Here is a 24,835-nt window from a genome sequence, read left to right on the forward strand (position 1 = left end):
TTGTGAAATCCTATCACACCCAATTATACATAAAAGCATAGCCATCCTTCTCTGAAAAGAGAAAGAGAGAATGTATGTTGCTCTAAAAGAGAATATAGGTAACTTTGTTCAGTAAAATGGACCAATTTGGATTTTTTAAAAAATATTTTCCTTAATTTTGCCCAACTATAATTATTTCTTTGTCATTAATTGTCATTTGTTTTGTTGTTTAGGTGAGAAATCCTGTCCTCCTCCTTAGTGAAACCCTGCCTAAGACAGCTAAAGAAATGATTGAAAATCTTATTGAAGAAGCAGGAATTATCAGTGAGAAAATTTTAAATTATGCAAATTATCAGCACGTGCTTGATGGTGCTATTGGTGACATGAAATCATTGTCTGTGGAAAAACTGTCTCACAGAAGTCAGGCTGGAGATTCTCAGAGAGTGAATGCTGAACTCTCAGAAATTGAAGGTGAACTACAGTTACGTAAATTGTTATGGGACTCACATGAAGATTGGGCAAAACGTATCTTTAAGTGGAAACATACAATTTTTTGGAATCTTGATGTAGATGTAATTCAAACTGAGGTTAACCGATTCATGCAGAGAATTCATATTCTTGAAAAAGGTAAATGATAATTGCAATAATTGTGAATTAATAGAAACAAAATATTTTATGAATTAAAATTATTTTGAAATTAAGTGATGACCAATTTTGTTTTAGCAAAATGGTAAAACGTTATTAAAGGAAGTCTATCTTTTTTGTTTTTAATTGTGAGATTATTTTGATTTGATGCATTGATAACAAAATTTTTATTTATACAAAGATCATACAAGTCACACTTTTGCAAATTTTACCCCCCTTTTCATTGATTTATTGCATAAAAATGATTTTTAAACTTTGAAGATGAATGATTTTGTGTTAAAACTTTTTACATGCATACTTGGATTATAGTTATGTGATGTATTAGTGAATATTCACGTGCTAGCTAATAGAAGTAATTGTGGTAACTAAGATCATAATTGAGTATAGTGAAAATCTTTAATATAAAACCAACAATCGATTGGTGTCATAGGGCGTTAGAAAGATAGAAAAGAAAAATTGGAGCATAGCCATATGCGCACATTAGGTTTCAGAAGAACTATTTTCAATAAGTTTGGAGATGTACTAGGCAGGATCTATCCTATCAATAGAAATCAACAAACAGAACACAGAAGAATTGGAAACATGTCAAAAATTAGATACTGAAAGTATAGTTGGGCAACATATCAATGGGAAAAATAGAGGGTATCTTACAAAGCATTTGATTTGTTGATGAGCTTTTGATTGGGCTATGATTTTAAAGGAAAATGAATGAGAAATGGAGGATATGTGTAATCATCAAAGAAACACATTATGAAGTTGCTAATATCTGCAGAAAGAAGCCATAAAGGTGCCATAAAGCCATGCATGCAGCACAAAAATGTTAGGCTTACAAAGGAAGCTAAAGACATAAAAATAGTTTTCATTATATCAGTTATAAATGAGAAAAAAGGAAGGAATGGCCCCACTGGTTGAAAAATGAAAGGATAGTAAGTAACAGGACAGAGAGAGATTGAGATGGGGGAAGGAGTAGAACTTTTCCATTTTTTTTTTATTTTTTTTACATTTATATCCCGCCCTTTTCCGAAGACTCAGGGCGGCTTACAGTGTGTAAGGCAATAGTCTCATTCTATTTGTATTTTTGCTATGCTTCAGTCTTCTTTCAAGAGAATTTTGTTCAAATGGCTGAAAGGTAAGTAATGGGGTTATGAAGAAGTGCCTGACCATCATATACACTATGAATTTAAGATACCAGGACCAAATCAAGATTCTTAAAAGTTATACTTTTATTTTATGGATATAATTCTTGAGTCCTTTATTATGATCTTCAACAAATCCTGGATTACACGGATATACCAAAGGATTAAATAAAGCGTTCTGATCTTCAAAAAGGGTAAAAAGAGAAAGGTAAGTTGTTCAGCTTGTCATTATACCTGGAGTCAGACAACCAGATCGCCTGAAGCCTAGAACCTGGAAGCCATAACTAGAAGCTCTGCCCAGAAGAATATACAGCAAGGAATGAATAGCATTGTAGGACAAAGTAAAGGCAGGAAGATACTGAGGTATTTGTAATCAGATAATCTAAATACAAGAGCCAGTGGGCTCTGGGTTGAAGAGGGAACCAGTGAACAGCAATGCACTATATATAAAAAAAGAATGAGAATAGTATGGAAGGCTCAGAACGGCCTGAACAATACTGTTCTAGTCTGGGATCAAGATAGAAATAGGGAACATCTACCAGAACATTATTCCAGTAATCCAGGTATGAAAAAACAAAGGCATATACCAATGAAGCTGCTGTATCATCTGTCATAAATTCAAAGATCCTGTAAAATTTCATCAAATGAAAATCGGGGACTATTGCTATAATATCAATAATTGGTCATAGAATCAGATGATCATCTATTAAAATCTGAGGTTGGAACAAAGGAAATAGGGGCAAGCCAGGTCTGGAAGATAATTAGAGACATACTACAAGGATGAGAAGAATGAGCAAGCCTAAATAATTATCTCAGTCATATTCATTTTTAACTTTAGGTAATGGGAGGACCCTCCAGACAAAATACTAATTAATCTTTCATTAATTTTTGAACACACAATGTCATCAAGGGCTACAAATGGTTTATAGACTTGGAATAACAATAACACCCAAAACCCTGAATCAGAACATTCAAAGGAAGGGTATAAAAAGTACTCAGGACTGCTCTTTGAGGGAACCTATTATAAAGGGAAATTTCTGCAAGGAATAGTAATGTATTAATATGTTTAGTATTAAAAAATAATAGGAATACAAAAAAGATTTGAATCAGTCAAATGCACAGTGAATCTTGTGTGTGTTACGGGTGGGGAGAGGGAACAGACTATCATCTAGACAGCAATATCAAGAGTATCAATGGTTTCAATTGTTAGATATATTTAGCTGGGAGACAATGAGGCTATAAAGAGACACTATACCTTTCTTCAAAGAGATGCCTTGTAGAAAATTGGCAGAATTGATAAGAATTGTTCTAGAAAAATGGTAAAGAAATAATGGGTTTAAATTGGAAGTAGATTTGATTGCACATTAGGGCCACCTCATAAGATGGTGGCTTTTCTGTTTTTGGAAATGCACAAACAGAGTCTGGATGGTCTTCTGTTGGTTGTGTTGCATTAATGGATTCCTGCACTGAGAAAGGACTTAAACAGAGTGGTTGGTTTCCAAGGTTTGTTCCAAATCTGACATTCTGTGAGTCTATACTTTCAAGGAGAAGTCTCTCAAAAATTCAAAACAATCTTATGTAAAGAAAGATCAACAAAAGCTCAAATTTCAAATATTTTATGAAAAGTGTTCTGATGTAACTTTTTCATATTTGAAGGCTTGCCAGAAAATACTATTTTACCCATTATGAAGAAATCATTGATGGATTTTAAGGAATCTTTGCCTATAATCATATCTTTAAGGAATCCTAGTCTTCAACGAAGGCATTGGGAAACAATACAGAATATTGTTGGAGAATCAATTTCTTGGGATAAAAGACTTACTCTAGAGAAGATCCTGGAACTCAATGTAATTTTATGATTTATAATTTAGAAATGCCACTTCTAAAAGCATATGTTTATGCTTGTTATTTGGCACACATCCTATTTTTGTAGTCTGAAGTGAACATTTTCTTAGATTTTCCATTTAATGTACAGCATTTTCTCCGTGTTTTATTAATGTTAATCAATTTGAGTTTCGGGTGAATTCTGGCCATTTTTGAAGGAAGTAATGCATGTACACAGGGAATATGTGTTTCTTATATTAGGCTTTTATACATTTTTGGATACTATGCATAATCTCAAATAGGTTTTAAGGGATTTCCAGATTCCTTTTTCCATATTCTCAGAGTATTGTTCACACACACACATAAACATACACACACACACACACACATATACACACACACCCCACCCCAAAAAAAGAGTTTAAGATTTACAGCAACTTTTTTAAAACTGCTTTCATTTTTTATATATATATACAGATTTCTACTAGTGGAGAAGAATGTAAGATAACACACTGCCTCCAGTGCTTTTGTCCATGCTGTGATACAGTTGTTTTTGATAACATTGATAAATATGCTACCACTGAAATATGTGGCCCTTGATCTTTTGCATCTCTGTAGAAAATATTTGCATGATTTGGATCTGCACAGTGCCTTGGATCTGAAGGCAAAAAGTGTGTTGGATTGCATAGGGATGTAAATACAACATGCATCTACTATTGAAAACAAATACATATTTTTCTGGGATCAAATGGCAGTTCTGGAGGGTTAGTTGCATGCCCCTGGGAAAAGGGATGGCTGCACTTATTTATTTATTAAATTTATATGCTGCCCATCTAACTGTCAAGCGACTCTTGTTGTTATGCTCATATTTCCACGCATTGCAAAGCATCTTTTTGCCTATGAATTAAGAGTATGCACAGTTCCTCTAGAGAGCATGGCAATGACAAAGTCAGCAGTGATCATGTGCTTATTTTCTACAAGACATGATTAATATATATAATGGATGGTTCTCCGTTTTTACATATTTCTGAAAATTCACATTGCTGAATGTGCATCTTAACTATTTATATCATTTGTTTTGTTTACCAGCTTACATTAGTGAATCTCCTATTTCTTTCTTTAGATGTTTCAGTATAGAAAAGATATTAATGAAATATCCATAAGAGCTTCCAAAGAAACAACTCTTGAAGTAATGTTGAAAAAAATAATTGGCGTTTGGCAGAAAACAGATTTCCATTTATGTCCCTATTACACTGAAACATCTAGTATTTGTATTATTTCATCTGTGGAAGATATAACTACTCTGTTAGAAGAGTCTCTGATGACAATCTCAACCATTAAAAGTTCTTGTTTTGTTGAACCAATTAAGGTAATCTTTCTTTGAGGATGTTGTGAAATAGTTTGAATATTGGGATGCTCAATTATTACAAATAGTTGGTTCCCATTTGGAATATCTGAGAAAAATCAGAAATAACTTATTTTTAAAAAATCAGTATAGTTTAAAATGTTGTGTTTTGCTTATGATAGTGGCAAGTGAATATTTTAAATTATCAAATTTAAATTATCAAATTTAAAATATTAAAAAAGATGTCCTGCCTCCCCATTTCTATTTAAAGAGCAGATTGTTTGCCTGCCTCAGATGATAATTATTCTGCTTTTTTTTAATGGTAGAATCTTGTTCATGCTTGGGATCATAAGTTAAACTTCATTTCTTGTACTCTGGAGGAATGGTTAACTTGTCAGAGACACTGGATTTATCTGGAACCAATCTTTCAGGCTCCAGAAATAAAAAGGTATGCTTAAGTGCTTTGGTAATTATATTTTAATATTATAACCCAAATAAAATACAAATTGAATAAATATTAAAATATGAAACATTAGCTGTAGATCAGCAGTTTTCATTTCTGTGCTGCTGCGAAAAGTCCACATATGTGTTGCATCAATGAGTCACAAATAAATGACAGGAAATGCAGCCACACAGCCAGAACTCTTCTTCAATGACATTACCTGGATAGACTGCCTCCATTTCTTTTTCTGAGTCCAATAACATATGACATCACCTGACTTCCCCATGGGACATCATGGGAATTCCGGAAGTCCATATGAGATGTGTGACTCAGTGTGCTGTGAGATGAAAAAACTTAAAAGCCACTGCTGCATATTGTGCTGTGGCAATGCTTTGGAATGCAATAAATTACATTACTAGTGTTTCCTCATTTAATATAATTTATATAGCTGTTCATTTCCCCAAAGTATTCTTAGTGATGTATAAAGATTAAAATAAAAGGAATAATAATATAATTTGTAAAACCATATAACAAAAACCCCTGAGGAGGCATAAACTACGATAATCTGCATTTTAATTAAATGCTGTTTTCTGATATGTGTCATTAGTAGTTATGTAAAATAAGTTCATGAAAATAAGTTGAACATATTACACTGTGTACTTGACAGATGAAAAGATGTTTACTATACTAACAATGTGCAAATCATTTTGAATTCAAAGCAGTTCTGTTCAAAATAGGCTATTTTGACCTTATTGGACTAGTGTAAAATTCAGTAATCTTCAAGTGAAGTTGGAATATCCCATTTTCAGCTTGAAACAGCTGCTTTGAGTTCAAAATAGTTTGCACAATAATTGTTAATATGTATCGGTATATATTTCTGTAATGATTCTGAATTTTTAAAAGGCATTTAAACAATACATAAATGTTGTTATATATAAGTTACCTCTAGTAGCAGATATTTCTTATATCTCCAACTTGGCCAATAATCAATGTTTTCTAGAGAAATTAGGGAGTTACTTTAAACATTAAAATAATTTAAATATAAAATAATATAAGGGATCTCAAATGGTAGTCATGAATATTTTTGTGGAAGAGCGTTCACGCTCATTCCTGGTTTTGCTGAACTACTTGTACCGGACCAGACCATGCATATAATCCAGGTGATGAGTCCCTCCTTCAATGCCCTTTGAGCATACAGCTGTAAATTCTTGCAAAATCCACATTTGAGCACCATCCAAGGCAAATCAGAAAAGATCAAAGGACCCTTACCAAATATGACTATCCCTTTTTTCTGGAGCAGCTTTTCCTAAGGAATATCCCATTTGGTCCTGGTGCTCAAGATCTATGCCTGAGCATTGTGCTGCTGCTACTTCTTGCAGGAGGAGTATGCATGTGCACATATTTCTACATATATGGAAAAGTGTTATACATAAAGCACAGACACTTGTTTATCACTTAGCTTTACTTCTAGATCTGAAATTCCAGGATATTTTTAGATGACAGGTTCTAGGGACTGAAAAGTTTGAAAATTCTGTTCTAATGTAATTACCCATGCTAGATATTGATTACTTTTACAAATAATTTTGTATTCTTTTTATTTCAAATGTGATATTGCATGCATGTTACTATTGCTGGTTTTTTTCCTTTCTAAGTTACTTTTGGCTATGGAAAATTAGCATAAAATTTTTCTTTGTCTAATGTATTAATATATTTTTTTCTAAATCTAAATTTGGGTTATTAGATTTTTTTACTATGTGGGTATGTATCAGATACATATTCATATACATATGATTTAATAACAGACAACTTCCAGGAGAAGCCAGTCTCTTCTCTGTAGTTGATAACAAATGGAAAGAAATCATGACATTTGCAGAAGAGAATCCAAATGTTGCTAAGGCAACTACAACAAGTGGAATTTTTGAAATATTGCAGAGCAACAATGCATCACTAGAAAAAATACAGAAGGCTCTTGAGGTAAGTCAAAGAATCTCTAATATCTGGCAAGGAATCATGAACCACAATGAATAACATTTTGTAAACAGGAAAAAGTAGGAAGCATAGACTAGCTTCTGCACTCTACATGTAGCATTCTGTTGTTGTAGGAACTATAGCTTTATTCCTCTTGCAAAGAGGAATAGGTAGGAACTGGGATGCACTTTTAAGACTGGCCTCTTTTTCTTAGGTCATGGCAATAGACAAATTTATTATTCACACACACACAAACCTGTCAGTTTGCCTGTCTCTTTAGTATTGGCAATTGCTTTCAGAGTAAAATACAAAAAAAAATAATACAAATAAGAGCACAATACTGTAAATAATGCAGTTGTCAAGCCCCAGACGGAACTCAACATCCATTGAGGGGAGAGGGGGAGATGCAAATGCCGGAGCTACCTGCCATGACTCCTGGGATGGTGGCGGGAAGTAGGCGGGCAGCGGGCGGCATCCCCGAGGCACGGGAGGCAGCCAGCAATGAAGGAAAGGCATCCGGCTCCCTACATAGCTCGGCAGCATCTGATGATGTTCTGGAACACATCGGAGAAAGCAAAGATGCGCTGAAGAAGGTGGGAAGTACAAAATCGAGTGAACAGCTGATGGGCGGGGGTTTAGCTGCTGGATGGTGGCTTAACAAAGAAATACTGTATAAATAATGCTGAGAGGCAGCTGCTCTCAGCGCTGACTTTGACCCAAGACTCGCCTTGTCTTACATTCCGGCTATGTTTGCTAATTAAAGCTCTGCATCTCACCCTTGGCTGCTTGTCTTTTGTGGAGTCCACGGACCTGGAGTTGACAAACTGAGAGAAAGTCAGCGCTTCCGTCACACTAATATTTCGTTTGGAAGCCAGAAGGCTTGGAGTATGGCGGAGGGAACATCTACAGAGGGTTCAGAGATGGAACCTGTGGCGGAGGAGGTGGCAGAGGAAAGCCCAGTGGAAGAGGAGGCGCAGGAGGGCACTGACAAGCACGTGGTTAGACCCAAGGTCCAGCAAATACCGGGTGCAGGGTGTCCAGAGGAGGGTCATCAAGGCCAGAGAGCTAGGCCTGGATGGACAACCACTGGAGAATGGTGGCATAGCTCAGCTCTTATTGCCATTGCTGGCCCCAGGATGCCAGCACTCCCCCATGCAGGAACCTCATTCCAGGGATGGAGAGAGACGTTGGACAGAGGATGAGGACAGGAAATGGAGCTACTCCATGGGGACTGGCCCCAATATGATGGACATCCTGCGGGAATGGTTTTAGGAGGCCAGCTTTCGTGACGCTCTGTCTTGGCAGCCTTGGGCTACGGGGTTGGAACCTCCTGTGTCATGGCAGGAAGCTCCGGATCCTGGCTCGGAGATTCGTTTCCATCTTGCTAGTCCAAAGTTCCGGAGGGACCAGGCACCCAGCAGAGTTATAGAATGCCCAGTGCCATGGACAAGGGGGTATAGAAGAGCTGCTCGGATGGCTGGAACACCAGACCAAGCTCCATTGTGGGCCCCAGGGATGTGGCCTTGGCAAGTGCTCTGGGGTCCTCCAGCGATACAAGCCACATTTGACGGAAGCCCTGACTGAGTGGCCCTCTTCTTCAGTCAGGTGATAAACCACATGGATTTGTATCCCTCCCAATGGGTGATGGTGGTGGCTATTACATCAGTATTGACAGGGGAGGCAGCGGATTGGGTGACTGATCTACACAGCAACCATGCACAGAAACTGCTAGACATGGGCCGTTTTCTGGAGGCTCTCTGCTCCCGATTTGAGGATGAATCAAGTGCACAAGTAGTGGAGGGAGAGCTCATTGCACTGCAGCAGAAGGGCCGGTCCGCCAAAGACTACGCACGTGAGTTCCAGAAGATTGCCGGGTGTTTACGGGAATGGCCAGAGTGCCTCCTGATTCATCAATTTTGCTTGGGATTAGACCGAGATATTTGGCAGGCCTGTGTGTATCGAGGGTTACCTCCTTGGCTGGCCGATTTGTTTCGGGCAGCAATAGACCTAGATGTGGGACTGTGAGAGTTTAGAACACGGGGAGAGGAATACGGGACAGCTTAAGCACCTGATGGACCGGGTTCTGCCCCCATGAGAGATAAAACTGTTGACATAGTTCCCGACTCTACTGATTGGGCCTGGAGGCCATTGTTCCATTGTTTTAGGTGCAACAAGATGGGACATCAAGTGGTGGAGTGCCCCATGCCGATTCCACAAACACCAGCCCAGAAACCATCACCAAGTGGGGAAAGAGCGAGGGGACGAACTTAAGCGATGCCTGAACGTTCCCAGGTGATGCAAACTCTGCCTGCAGGTGTGGAGACAACAAACAGGGAGATTGGAGCTACACCAAGCTCAGGGCAGTTCCCGGTGGTATCCGGGGACAGCAACAATGAGGATCCAGAAAACCCTATGGTGAACGACCCCATCCATACTTTCGTGACCCCTGTTATAGTCTGGAACCCTCAGACATCTAAAGGAATCAAATACAGAGCTCTGGTGGATTTAGGATGCACACGTTGCTTGATATGCTGGGCTGTGGTGACCGAACTGGGAGTCCGCACGGTTCAGTTGAGAACCCCTGTTAAATTCGAACAGATGGATGGGTCTTTGCTGTGGGGAGCGCCAGCTACCCATTTAACGGAACTGGTTCAGTTAGAAATGGGGGAACATAAAGAGAGTATCCGATTCATGTAGTTGAAAAGATGATCAAGCCCATTATCCTGGGTTTAGCGTGGCTAGACAAATTGGAGCCCACAATATGGTGGGAAGGGGGATTCCGGAAACTGTGGTTGTCACTTGGCCCAGAGCCACCTGCGACTGACCAGATAAGAGGGGGAACTAGGATGGGTGAAAAGCCTGTTGTCGTGTCCCATCCCCCACTCTGACGAACGAGTCAAGGAAGTCCGTGACAAACTTGGCAACGAAGCCTCTGCAGCTTGCCAAGTTCCTGTGAGGTTTATCAGGGCAGGCAGGAGTCCAAGTTGTGACTTCAGCGATAGGGTCCGGTATCAGCAAACTCGAGAAGACTTTGCTTGACTCAAGGTTGGAATGCCAAAAGCAGGTCCTTTATATAGGCTGTGGGGTGTGGCTCCATGACTCAGCATTTATCCAGGCCTGTCCCTCCCTTCCTTCTGCTGGCATTGCCTCTCAGATCTCTGGAAGCGAGGGTCCTCCTACTCTGAATTGTCTGGATCTGCTGGCAGCTTCTGGGAAAGGGAGGGGTCAGAGGGAGTAGGGCCGAGTAATTCCAGCACCTGGCTGACGTCCTGCTCTGACGGCTGAGCCAAAGGAACACACACTGTATGAGTGAGGTTTATTGGGAATCCTCTTCGAGCTTGGGGCCAGGGCCGGGGGCTGGAGGCATGACAGGCCGTTCATCTTCATTATCAGACTCGGAGTCTGATAACAGGCCCGGTTGGAGACGGGAGGGGCCCGGCTGAGGAGAGGAGGGAGGACGAGTCACAACACCTGTGTTAGATCAGCCAAGTCTAGGGTTCCCTAGTATTTATGGAGATCTGACTGCAGTATTCAGTGAGGAGGAGTGTGAGGTGGTACACCCTCATTGATCGACTGATTGTGCCATAGAGTTGATCCCAGGGGCCAAATTGCCAAAACCCCCGCATGTACTCAATAACTCCAAAAGAACTTGAGGAATTGAGACAATAAATTGATAAAAACCTGGTTTCATTAAGCCCAGTAGGTCTCAGATGACAGCATCCGTCCTTTTCAGAGAGAAGAAAGACGGGAGGGCTGTGTTTGTGCGTTGATTTTCGTGGCTTTAACGGAGTGTGCATGGAGCATCTGTACCTGCTGCCGTTAATGAAAGACCTACTTGCTACTTTAGCGACTGGCCACATCTTCACAAAACTTGACCTACATGAAACTTATTATAGGGTTCATATCCAACCAGGGGGCAAGTGGAAGACCACATTCAATTGTCCCCTGGGGAGTTACCAATTCCAAGTCATGTCATTCAGGTTACAGGGGCCCCCTGCAGTGTTCATACAGTCGATTAATGAGGTCCTGCATGAACACCTGTATCAGGGGGTTCTTGTGACATTTTGATCTATACGAAAACGATGGAAGAGCACACCCTATTGGTCCGTCAAGTATTGGAGAAGTTGTTGGCAGCCAAATTGTTTGTGAAGCTATCAAAATGTGAGTTTCCCCGAACAAGATTGGATTACCTAGGATATAGAATATATCCTAGGAAGGAGTGGAAATGGATCTCTGAAAAGTGCAGGCAGTGTTAGAATGACAAGCTCCGAGGACCGGATAAGCTTCCTTGGGTTTGCTAATTTCTACCGTCAGTTCATTCCCTCCTTTGCTCAGATGGCGTTGCCCTTGACGGACTTATTGCGGACTAAACCCACCATAACAAAACCAAGACCAGGGCAGCCTTTGAGGTGGATGACTGAATGTCAAAAGGCGTTTGAGAAACTCAAAAGGCTTTTTGCATTTGAACGGTCCTCAAACACCCCGATCCAGGGGTGAAATCCAGCAGGTTCTAACAGGTTCTGGAGAACCGGTAGCGGAAATTTTGAGTAGTTCGGAGAACCGGCAAATACCACCTCTGGTTGGCCCCAGAGTGGGGAGGGAATGGAGATTTCGCAATATCCTTCCCCTGCCACGCCCACCAAGCCACGCTAACAGAACTGGTAGGGAAAAATTTTGAATTTCACCCCTGCCCTGATCCAATACAGGCCTTTATTGTGCAGGTAGATGCCAGTGATGTGGCTGTAGGGGCTGTACTGTTACTGAAAAATGGGCAGGGCCAATTGCAGCCCTGTGCTTACACTTCTCGAAAATTGACGCCCACAGAACAGGGTTGGGCAATCTGGGAAAAGGAAGCATTCGCGGTGAGGTGGGCACTCCTGACTTGGTGACATCTTCTTGAGGGAGCCCCACAGTCATTTGAGGTGTGGACAGATCACAAGAACCTGGAAGCCCTCCAAACACTGAGGAGGTTATCCCCAAAACAACTGAGGTGGGCACAGTATTTCCAGAGGTTCTTGTTCCACCTGAACTACATCCCGGTTGGGAAAAACTTCCTGGCTGACGCTTTGTCGTTATGCCCCAATATAATAGCAAAAGAGAGGAGATTGTAGAACCTCTCATACCACCTGATCAGCCAGTGAAAGGTGTGATAACTGGTAAGATGCCAAGCAACCCATTTCAAAATGAGCTAAGGTCGGCCTTACTGACGGACCCTTGGTTAGTGTATAACCAGACCTTGATAAATCGCAGCGGGTGTGGGGGAGTTGGCCTGGAAGGGGGAGAAAATGTATATCCCTAGCAGCCTCCGGATAGCTGTGTTGAAACGTTGCCACATCAGCTGGCAATTTCGGTTTTCTGAAGACATTGTATCTCGTACAAAGACAGTTCTGGTGGCCCCAGATGTGGGTGGACATTGAGAAGTATGTGAAGGGATGTCCGACCTGTGCATCAGCCAAACCAAGAATAGAAAAGCCTCTTGGTCTATTATAACCTGTAGCTGATCTGAATAAGCCATGGAAGGAAATCGCTATGGATTTCATAGTCAACCTCCTGAATAGCAATGGTCATACTGTGATATGGACGGTGGTAGATCTGTTCTTGAAGCAGGTACATTTCGTGCTATGCAAGGGCATACTGTCGGCGCGGTGACTAATGGGCCTGTTTCTACAACACATCTACTGCCTACATGGGGTACCAAGACACATCGTATCAGACAGAGGCATACAGTTCACTGCTCGATTCTAGAGGGAATTCATGCAATTGATTGACTCAACCCAAGGGCTCAGTTCGGCATTCCACCCCAGCACCAACGAAGCAATTGAACAAGCCAATGCTATGGTAGAACATTATCTACGGTGTTACGTGTCATACCAGCAATCAGACTGCTCAAGCCTCCTACCTTTATGGAGGTGGTCTATAACAACACAATGCACCACAGCTTGGGCCTTTCCCCATTCCATGTGGTGTATGGTATGGAGTTTCTGGTGATCCCAGAACTAGAACCAGAACCCCACAGCATAGAAACCCCGACTGGGTGGGCGGAAAGAATCCGCATGGTGTGGCCTAGGGTAAAGACAGACTTAGAGAAGGCTGCAGAGGATTACAAAGTGCAAGCAGACAAGAAAAGGGCAAATCATAAACCGTTCCAAGTGGGGAATCGAGTTTACCTATCCACAAAATACCTGAAGCTCAGAATGCCAAGTAAAAAATTGGGTCCAAAGTATTTGGAACCATTTACAATAACTTGAGTGATCAATTCTGCAACAGTTGCACTAAAACTGCCACCAGTACTGGGTAAGATACACCCTGTCTTCCATAGTAGCTTGTTGAAACCTGTAGCAGCTGAACGGATCAGTGACTTCCCTGACCCGCCAGGACCAATACAAACAGTTCACTATGAGATAGACAAAATATTGGACTCCAGACTGCATAGGGAAAGGTCCAATATTTGGTGCAATGGAAGGGGTACCCGTATACCAAGGCTAATTGGGTGGCAGCACCAGACATACATGCCGCATGGCTACTAAGACGTTTTCACCGTAAATACCCGAATAAGCTAGGGGGACCGGAGTACATTACTGACAACACTAACCTCTCTGCTTTCTCCCTTGCAGGTGGACCCCTGATAAAGGGGAGCCACTTGTCAAGCCCCAGACGGGACTTGCCATCCATTGGGGGGAGAGGGGGATATGCAAATGCCAGAGCTACCTGCCATGACTCCTGGGATGGTGGCTGGAAGTAGTCTGGGCGGCGGGCAGCATCCACGAGGCACGGGAGGCAGGCAGCCTTCCTACATAGCTGGGCAGCATCTGATGATGTCCTGGAACACACCGGGGAAAGCAGAGATGCACCAAAGAAGGCGGGAAGTGCAAAATCCAGCAAATAGCTGATGGGGATGGGGGCTAGCTGCTAGATGGTGGCTTAACAAGGAAGTACTGTATAAAAAGTGCTGAGAGGCGGCTGCTCTAAGCGCTGACTTTGACCCTGTTACTCATCTTGTCCTACGTTCTGGCTGTGTTTGCTAATTAAAGCTTTGCATCCCACCCTTGGCTGCTGGTCATTTGTGGAGCCCACGGACCTGGAGTTGACATGCAAAGAGCAGTGATATTTTATCTTGAAATCACTAATTCCAAGTTGCATCTGAGTACTTTTTAGAAAGAAGAACAGCATTATAAAATTCAGACATCTGTGAAATTCAAAGAAAGATTAGGCTTTAATTCACACATTTGTAAAAATGATATGGATCAGGGTATTCTGAATTTCACAAATTTTAGATTTCTTAAGTACATTAATGTGTCCAAATTAAATAAAGACCCCATTCGATTTTTTATATTGCTATGAAAAAGTTAAGAACTAGTAGATGAATAACAATTTATATGAAAAGTTCTAGTTTATTGTGCTAACCAAGGAATTATTAGTGGGTGAAAATGACATGTACTGCAGTTACATGTTTTATATTGATATTGCATGTAAAAATCATGTGTCTTCAGTATGAGCAGTGGTGTGCTGGAACTGGCTCATAATATCTCATATGAGCCAATTGTTAAAATTCACAACTGGCATTTTGTGAGCTGTTTGAGAGTATAGTTTTACAGTTAGTTGAACTATAATGACTGACATGCTGACTAGCTGTTTGATGACTAGTGGTATGGTGTGACTGTCTGCAACCTGGAGAGGTGTTTAAATATTTACCTGCACCTTATCTACAAAAATTACATAGCCGCACTGTCTTTTTTGAAATAAAAACTTCACTTAAGTGGTTCTGATAAAACTGAAGCCAGTGAAAAACAAATTTATTATAGAGCTTATAATTTTATTTCACTTTATTATTTTTAATTTTAAAAAATCTACTTTCTAATTTTCTGTCAGGAGCATCTTGAAGTTAAACGTATGATTTTTCCAAGATTTTATTTTCTCAGCAATGCAGAACTCCTTGAAATAGTAGCTGAAAGTAAGAGTCCTGATGTTGTTCAGGTAATGTTCAATATCATATATATAAGCTGTCAGTTTAGCCATTTTAATGCAATCATGTCTTTTTTAATATTATGCTAATTACTATTAGATTTTATTGTCTTTCTAATATTTTAACTTGTGAACAAATGATTTTTATCATTACTTTCTAATTCATACATCAAATAAATAATGTTGCCTATTATCTGTGATACAGCCTCATCTTATGAAATGTTTTGCAAATGTGAGGAAGTTATACATACGGCCGCAACATCAGACACCTCCAGTGGTTTTAATGATCAGATCTGCTGAAGGAGAGATTCTTCTAATACCAAAGTACAGTATGCTGTTACTTTAAATTGATCAAATATAAGTCAGATGCAGTAAGGAAATGTTTTCACAGACATGCAAGCATTTTTTCAATTTTACAGTATATTTTTGATTCCAAGAAAAAGAATTAATAAAATGCCAGTGTTACAATAACATGTAAAGAAGAGTATAGTATACAATACTAAATTTGTTATAAATGAGTGATATGGATAGGAACTATTTAATATCATTCAATTAAATAACGAACTTCTGTCTATGTATTGTAAGCCACTTAATGATTTTCTTGAGAATAACTCAGTGCATACGAAAGCCAATAGCTAAAGAACCAACAACTGTGATTTCACATTGTTGTGAACAGATAATAACAGTAAATCTAATTTATATACTACTCAACTCCCTGCAACTCTGGACAATTTACAATTGTTAAAACATTTAAAAACAAAGAACTATAAAAAAGCACAAGATGAAAGAATGATGGCCAAAAAAAAAAAAAGACCTGAGCAAATAGCCAGATGTTTAAGGCACTTTCAGATCTTCAAGGCCCTTTGAAATACCAAGAGGGTGGAAGCTCTTCAAATTTTGCGGGGGAAATCTTATTCCAAAGGGCCAATAATTTTTTTAAAATGAAGTAATGTATTTTTCAGAGTATAACTTTTTTCCCTCCTTAAAGAGGCTGAAAATTTGGGTGCGTCTAATACTCCAAATGTAACCCCGCGTGGTGCCCAAATGTAACCCCGCGTGGTGCCCAAAATGGCTACCCAGAACAGCTGCTGCCTTCTCTTACCCTTTCCGCGCTTTGCCTGCTTTAGTCATGGGAGCTCCCTATGAGGATCAGCTGTGCTTTTGAAGCTGTTTTTCAGCCCCAACACGAGCGAAGCGATCTTTTGTGCTTTGCCTGATTTTCTAATTGCTGCTTCCTCCAACAATCAGCTGTGCTTTAGAAGCACAACCCTAACCAGCCCCAACTTCAAAACCAGCGAGCGAACTAATGAGCTGAAGCTGACGCCCCATCCAGCCCCGGCCTTAAAATCAGCAAGCGAACTAATGTGCTGGGACTAGCCAGATGAATACCTGGTAGGTAGAATTTTTCCTCCCCAAAAACTATAGTGCGTCTTATCTTATACTCTGAAAAATACGGGTAGATAAAAAAGGGTACTATGTAAAGAAAGGGGGAAAAATCTTGCATGCAAAAGAATCTCACATGCTTCCATCATAAACAATTAACCAACTTTCAAGCATTTTAAGCTTTAATTCTCATGCACAATGCCACAATCATAACTCCTTTCTTCCTCCCTCCCTCCCTCCCTCCCTCCCTTCCCTTAACACATTTGCATTTATCTTCCTGCTCATAATACAGAGAAGACATGAGGGAAGAAATGATAAAAGAGGGAAAGAGTGCTTGCTTTTCAATGGTGGGTTTCAAAAAAGTTTTACTAACGGTTCTGTAGGTGTTGCTTGCTTAGTGGACATGGCTTGGTGGTCATGTGACTGAGTGGGCATGGCCATCACTCACAGCCATGGCCACTCAGTCACATGACCACTCCACCTAGCCATGGCCACAAAAAAAGGTAGGAATTTTTTTTGAATGTCTATATATCTATTTATTTTCTGCCCAGGCCTGGCCTAATCTATCAAAGGCCTCCTCCTGCATTCCACTCCACCCTCCCTTTGCCAGTTGCAAACATCGCCCCATTTCCCTTCCTTCAGCCTCCCCTGCCCTAGGCCTGCTTCATTCCCCACCACTGCCTCTTTCTTCAGGCTGCTTACTTTCCTCCCGCAGCGGCTGGTCTAGAGTCCGGAAGGCAAGCTGACCTGTGCGAGTTTTTGGTGGCCTACAGCCAGCCACCGCTGCCGGGAAGCAGCTGCTAAAGAGGCGGTGGCTGGGAGGCTTCTTGCAGTCGCATCAAAAAAGAAAAAGCCTCCCAGCTTTGCAGCTGTGGCGGCTGCCCACAGGCCGCTGAAAACTACCAAAGGTCGCTGAAAAAGCCACTGCTGTTGCGCCCTGTTCTTTGCACCGGCCATGCATGCACAACCACAAAGCTGGGAGACTTTTTCTTTTTTGATGCGATTGTGAAAAGCCCCCCAGCTTTGCAGCTGTGGCGGCTGCCCACAGGCCGCTGAAAACTACCAAAGGTCGCTGAAAAAGCCACTGCTGTTGCGCCCTGTTCTTTGCACCGGCCATGCATGCACAACCACAAAGCTGGGAGACTTTTTCTTTTTTGATGCGATTGTGAAAAGCCTCCCAACCGCTGCCTCTTTGACAGCCACTTCCCAGCAGTTGTGTGGGCGGGGTGGGCAAGTGAGTGATGACTGGGCTACTGGTTCAGGGGCATGGCCAGCCAGCAATCGCTACCCAGGCTAAACTACCGCTACCGATTTGCCTAAAACAGAGCGAAGCAGTAGAAACCAACCACTGTTGCTTTTACATGCTGTGTGTGCTAACCTTTGAAAGTGAATCTCCAACAATGGGCCTCACAAAGCTAGGGAAAATAATCTCCTGATGAAATTTATATAGCCATCGATCTCAAGTACATGATACAACAGTAAAAAATACTAAATATTAAAATAAAACAACAAATAAAGACATACAGCTAGATAATCATATAAAGCCTTCAACAGAGCTAAAAAATTGACTCTGTTCCACAGTCCCCTAGGCTTGAACACAAATCTGCAAACTGCTATTTGTTCTTGAAAAATTGGTTTAGTTTCAGGACAAAATAAAGTTTTATCCTCAAAATATATTTTTGTTTTCAAATGGTTGATACTGGCCATTGAAAGGTGTATTTTTACTAATTTATAGAAATATGAAACATTAAAATGCATCTTTATTCCTAAAAACTTGAATTTTGAAATTCTGTTTCATAGAGGTGTTCGTATTAGAGGTTCTGTTGAACAATGGCTTAAAAATGTTGAGAATACCATCTGCAATATGGTAAGAAAGTAAGTATATGTTAATCATATGGAAAGCTACCAATATAACTGATCTACTTTTTCTATTACAAAAAAAAGTCATCAGGTTTTTTTAAAATTGATATGCAGTTTGTTCAAAACAAACTCATCTTTAAAATATTTATTGGCAATTGAGAGCAATCATGATCATTTAGATGAAGAACCAAATTGAAGGGCTGAATAATTTTCTAGGTCCCCATCCTGGGACCAGAATATATTAATGAGATCAGCATGCTCTCTACTTTGTGTTATTGGTGGCAATTCTTTGTCATCAGTATACTGTAGTATGTAGGATGCTAAATATTAATATTAATGTTATAAGGGAATTTTATATTATGAGCAATATATCCCTGTCTCTTGAAAAATATAATTATTATCAATAATTTTCCTTTAAATAACTTGGAAATGGCTTAGTAACTTGTAAAAGGTAATTTTTCAAAGATTTCATGTTTTTCTGACTATATAATATACTTTAAGGTTTATAGAAGTTGGAATTACAGAGTGGAATCAAATGGAATTTAAAGAATGGTTTTTTACCCACCCAGGACAGGTGATATTGATTGTGGTAAGCAAAATATAGTACTATTTAACTATAGTAACTATACATTTACTTGATTAGAACATGTGTGGCTCTATAAATGTTTTAAATTAATAAATAAAAATAAAACTAGACAACTTTAGCAAAAGTCTAGAGGCTTGCCAGGATTTAGCTCTCAGCATCTGAATCCACCCTCATCTACTTTTGCTGATAGTCTGCCTGGTCATCCTTAAATGATTGATTGTGTGTGGTTTGTGGTCTGACAACTTGATGAACTAAGGTCCTCAGGTTGGAGTTAGAGAAAACCATAACAATGTTCAAGAAAAATTGGAAGAAAAGTGAGTTATAACATCTGTAAGAATGTTTTTAAAAAATAAAAGTGTAAGTATAGATGTAACTGGAGAAAAAATAATATATGCATGTGGATTGCTTGGAGTGGCTGTATGACATGTAAGTGAAAACTGCCTCTGTCCCTAAGGAAAGAATGTTGGTATTACTCTCCTATACAGAGGGAGAATGCAAGAATGAATGCAAAAATTACTAAAGATTAATTTGTTATGTCTGCTTAGAAAGATGACAATGAACAATATTTCAGAAATGTGTTCAGTAAATGTAAATGTGTACAGAACAGATTTTTGTTCTTTAGCAGACTATTGAGAAATGTATGGATATGAAAAAAATTATTCTTATTTGTTGATTTAAAAAAGTACATATTACAACATAGATGTGAGCCACTGTAATTTGCACCAATTGAAGTTTCTGAGTAGCCTAGGAAGCCCATGTAAAGTATACTGCCAAATTGGAACTCCAGGTGTCCAATATATGAATGATTGCTATTAGGACTTCCCATTTTAAAGAGGCTTGCAATTAATGTATCAACCACAACTCCTGGTTGTGGGCCTGCTGTTTCAGGAGGAGTATAACCCTACCCAGTGTAAGTATAGTAGTTAACAAACAACCAGGTGTAGTTGTCTGGGGGACCACTAGTTCTTCTGCCTTATTAGGATTCAACTTGTTTTTTCCTATCCTATGTTCCACCACATTTGGAATATTTTTTGTTGCTTCTATTCTTAGCACTTAAATTTGATTTCTTTCCCTTTCCTCAAGTTTGGTTTAAGGAATAAGGGAAATACATTTCAACGTGACTTGCCTTGCCTTAGTCTAATGGGGATACTCTGAAGGATGTTTAAATACTCTCCTATCTCAAGAATTACATTATTTGCAAGTAAATACAAGTAAATAATTTAAAAAGTTATTATCATTACTAATGTAGTATTTCACTTTTAGAGTCACATAAAGTTTTCTCAGGAATGTGAAGCAGCTATGTTGAGTTCTAATTCAAAAAAGGAGATGATAGAAGACCTGGATGATCTGATCAACATTCTAGAGCAACTTACAGAGATAGCATCAGATATCCTTCCCTACCACAAGCAAAGCACTTTAGAAGCTTTGATTTCTTTGTCTATCCATAATAGAGATATATTATCTTTACTGATAGATCAAGAGATTGGCATTAAAGATTTTGAATGGACAAGGTATAATTTAAGATATATGCTTTAATGCTAAGATATATTTAAGAATAAGTATTTTAAATAAACCAAAATGTAAATATAATATGCAAAGCAGATACTTGATTTCAGATGCAATATTCTTTCATTCCCTTTTATGTGTGTTCATAAATTGACTTCATGCATTTTACTCAGGGGTTCTAAGTAGATATACAGAAATCACTGCCTGTCATCTTTTAGCTGAATTACTGTAACACTATGTGTGCCTCAGTGGTGGGTTGCTACCAGTTTGCCCCTGTTCAGGAGAGCCGGTAGCAGAGATGTTGAAGTGACAGTGAACCGGTTTGCTCATACTGTCATCTGGGCCCTCCTGGCTGCCTCTGGAAATTTTTAACACTGGAAATTTTTAAGAAAATATTGGATAACCATCTGACTGAGATGGTGTAGGGTTTCCTGCCTGGGCAGGGGGTTGGACTAGAAGGCCTCCAAGGTCCCTTCCAACTCTGTTGTTATATTATATTATATTACCTACCTTCATTCCTCTGTTTTTAGCCCAGCTGAAAGGTGCAGCAGAGCGGATTGCAATGCCTCGGCTATTTAGCCAGTCAGTGCTGAAAGTTTGGCGTGCTTGCAAGTGAAGCGAGCACGCACACGGTGATCGCACACAAAACATGTGTGCAAAGCAAACCGTTGGTAACACCACTTAGAACCCACTACTGGTGTGCCTGCTCTTGAAGACCATTTGGGAGTTACAACCGTGTGATACTTCTATTTCTGTTCCCTAAATATTCATGCTGGAATCTTACCCTTTAAAAGTGTAGACATTTTGTTAGCAATTTTGTAGGAGTGTTTGTTTCTTTTTAGTGAGGTGGGATCTATGTCTCTCAATACAATCTCTTTAGTGATACTTTCAAATGTTGTCTCCATAGCTGAGGTTAAGCTAACTAGCCTTTTCTTGTTCTGTGACCTTTAAAAAAAAATCTAGTCACATTGGCTTCTTTCCAGCCCTTGAGAACAGATGCACTTGGTATGGAGCAAAGTACTGAAAGTACTAAGAACCACTTACTTCTTACTATTTAACATAACTGTAACTTACCATAAACCATCCTGGTATTTTCCACTGCATGAAAAAGCAAAGAGTAATTCAATAACATACAATTGCACTGTCTTTTCCAACAGATCATTTTTTTAAAAAAAATTTGGCTTATATTGACATTTAAATGTAAATGTTTCACATTAATAAGACATTTGAAGCAGTGTATTATGCATAAAAGCTTACTTTGATCTCGAGATGAACTCATGCCAGTGCAGGATGTTTATACTTGAAAGAATGTTCACATTCCTGTCACTAAAATAAAAGCTTGATTTTAGATACTTCATTGTACTTTTTTCTTAGAATTTGTCCTTGCTTGTTTTTCCCTTTGCTCACCTAGTTCGTATGGAAAATGCATAATGTGACAGGTTTTCTTCTTCAGACACCATTTACAAAGTCTGATACCATTTAAGAGTAAGAGGAAATGAGTGGTCAAGATCATCCAGCTGGTTTCCATGCCTTATGGAAGGCTTAGAACCTGGGAGTCAGAATAACAGAATAGGAAGGGACCTTGGAGGTCTTCTAGTCCAACCCCTCCTCAGGCAGGAAGCCAACCCTATACTATGTAAGACAAATGGTTATCCAATCTCTTCTTAAAAACTTCCAGTGTTAGAGCATTCAAAATTTCTGAAGGCAAGTTGTTCTTCTAATTAACTGTCAGGAAATTTCTCCTTAGTTCTAGATTGCTTCTCTCCTTGATAAGTTTCCATCCATTGCTTCTTGTTATGACTTCAGGCGCTTGGATGAATAATGGAGAAGTCCCCATTCCTGATCTTGTATTTCAATTTTTATAACACACCAGTTCCCAGATACCTCATTTTCCTAATCTTTTAACTTTGTATTTTTTGGATTGCTTTTTGTATACTGAAAAATTCAATTCTTACAATACTGAATTTTTATGCCTGTATAATATGATACCTATAACATTTGATAATCCATATGAGTGATTAACTGCTATGTAAACATGTTTTATTTAGGCAATTGCGTTACAAATGGCATGAATGCAACCTGTGTACAGTTATTCAAGGTTATGCTTCCTTTGAATATGGTTATGAATATTTAGGCTGCTCTCCACGATTGGTTATCACACCTCTTACTGATCAATGTTGGTTAACCATTACTGGAGCACTACAATTAAATCTAGGATGCTGTCTTGCTGGGCCAGCTGGTACAGGAAAAACAGAGACAGTTAAAGATCTGTCAAAAGTAAGTACTATATTCTACATCAAGAAATGCTTTTTGTAAAAAAATTTGTACTATGTTTTATACACAATTCATAGCAAATACATATTTCAGGACAACACAGTGCTGCCATTTGCTACTCAATTTCCCTCCAAATTCTTACAAACTGATATCTTATAAATTAAATTAAGTTTACTTTATTGTCATTGCACCTGATACAACGAAATTAAATGCCATCTTCAATGTACATTATAACTATAAAAATAAAACGCAAATACACATCTTCACATTCTTTCTCATTCTTTCACATTCTTTCTCATTCTTCTACAATTGATTTGAAAACCTGATATTGCATTAGTATTGCACTATATAGTAGAGTTCAATATAGTTACTGCCCTGAGAGAGAAGCTGTTTTTCAGCTTATTTGTCCTTGTTTATATTATTCTGCACTGTCTGCCAGATGGTAAAAGTTCAAAAAAAGGGTGCCCAGGATGAGATGGATCTTTAAGAATGTTTTGAACTTTCTTAAAGCTGTGGGGAAAGGGCAACCAATAACTCTCTGGAGTGCTGTCCTATCTGCCACTGTGCAATTGGCAAACCATACACAGGTACAGTAAGTTAAAATACTCTCTAAGTCCCAAATTGAATTGAATTGAATTGAATTGAATTCTTTATTGGCTAAGTGTGGACACACAAGGAATTTGACTTTGGTGCATATGCTTTCAGTGTACATAAAAAGACAAGATACATTCATCAAGAATCATAAGGTACAACACTTAATGATAGTCATAGGGTACAAATAAGCAATCAAGTCATACTAGGAAACAATATCAATATAAATTGTTAAGGATACAAGCAACAAAGTTACAGTCATGCAGTCATAAGTGGGAGGAGATGGGAACAAAGAGAAGACTGATAGTATTAGTAATGCAGACTTAGCTGAGTTAAATTGCTTTGTGCAGTACTGATTTACAAGCTGCCATTTAGGTATTTATTAGCTGTTTTAAGGTTGCGTAACTCCCAAAAATCCTCTTTAATTATAGCAATAACATCTAGACTTATATACCACACCATAGTACTTTAAAGCACTTTCTGAGGAGTTTACAATACCATCATATTTCCCGCAACAATCTGGCTCCTCATTTTACCGACCTCGGAAGGTTGGTAGGCTGAATCAAACTTGAACCGGTGAGGATCAAACTCCAGACTGTGGGCAGAATTAGCCTGCAATACTGCATTCTAACCACTGTGCCACCATGGCTCCAATATACAAGTTTATCTAATACATAAATTTAAAAAACAATTAAAGCAACATGATTGCCTGAATAAAAATAGCACTCTCAACCTTCAGAAAAAAGGCTGAACAGGGATTCTACAGACACCATAATCCAGGCTTGGAAAAAGAGCCAAGTCTTTAGGGACTCCCAGAATACTCCATCCCTCATGTTTCTGGTGTACATTCCTTATCTCCCCCTTTTATCTTGATAACTTTTTATCTTGGTATCCAAAAAGATGTGCATGTATGTGCCTTTTTCATTTTCAGATTATGTCTTATGCTCTCTTTTCTTACATCAGCACTAGCTTCAGCTTTTTGTCATAAAAATTCTTAGTTTTATTAGATACTTGAATCTGAAGATTAACATATTAAGGTGAATATTAAACTTTGTAAGCCATTTTAGGAAATGCTTAAGAATAAATAAATAAATAAATAAATAATGTCCACTTTTCATTATAGGTGATCTTGAGTATAAATTTTACTGACATCTTTTGGCCAAATACAATTAACATGTAATCAGCTATTTGAGCAGATCAGCAATTTTAATTTGTTAGACACTATATATATATGATAGTAGAGTTTAACTTTTTATCTTGTAATGTTAATATTCAGCTAACAGGCTAAACTGAATTCACATGTGTGGAAATGAAATAAAATTGCTCTCATTCCT

The 24,835-nt window shown here is 39.1% G+C and overlaps 1 protein-coding gene across 1 annotated transcript in view; it reads left to right on the forward strand.

Annotated features, from left to right (window-relative positions):
• DNAH14 (dynein axonemal heavy chain 14) overlaps window positions 1-24,835 on the forward strand; it is a 279,895-nt gene that overhangs the window by 68,949 nt on the left and 186,111 nt on the right. The window contains exons 16-26 of the mRNA XM_058169855.1: window positions 213-606; window positions 3,417-3,607; window positions 4,708-4,953; window positions 5,256-5,377; window positions 7,174-7,345; window positions 15,209-15,313; window positions 15,507-15,625; window positions 18,485-18,559; window positions 19,046-19,133; window positions 20,394-20,641; window positions 22,685-22,913. Coding sequence (XP_058025838.1) covers window positions 213-606; window positions 3,417-3,607; window positions 4,708-4,953; window positions 5,256-5,377; window positions 7,174-7,345; window positions 15,209-15,313; window positions 15,507-15,625; window positions 18,485-18,559; window positions 19,046-19,133; window positions 20,394-20,641; window positions 22,685-22,913 — 1,989 coding nt within the window. The remainder of the gene's footprint in view (window positions 1-212; window positions 607-3,416; window positions 3,608-4,707; window positions 4,954-5,255; window positions 5,378-7,173; window positions 7,346-15,208; window positions 15,314-15,506; window positions 15,626-18,484; window positions 18,560-19,045; window positions 19,134-20,393; window positions 20,642-22,684; window positions 22,914-24,835) is intronic.

The sequence above is a fragment of the Ahaetulla prasina genome, chromosome 1 (genome assembly GCF_028640845.1).
Source record: "Ahaetulla prasina isolate Xishuangbanna chromosome 1, ASM2864084v1, whole genome shotgun sequence".
Taxonomy (NCBI): Eukaryota; Metazoa; Chordata; class Lepidosauria; order Squamata; family Colubridae; genus Ahaetulla; species Ahaetulla prasina.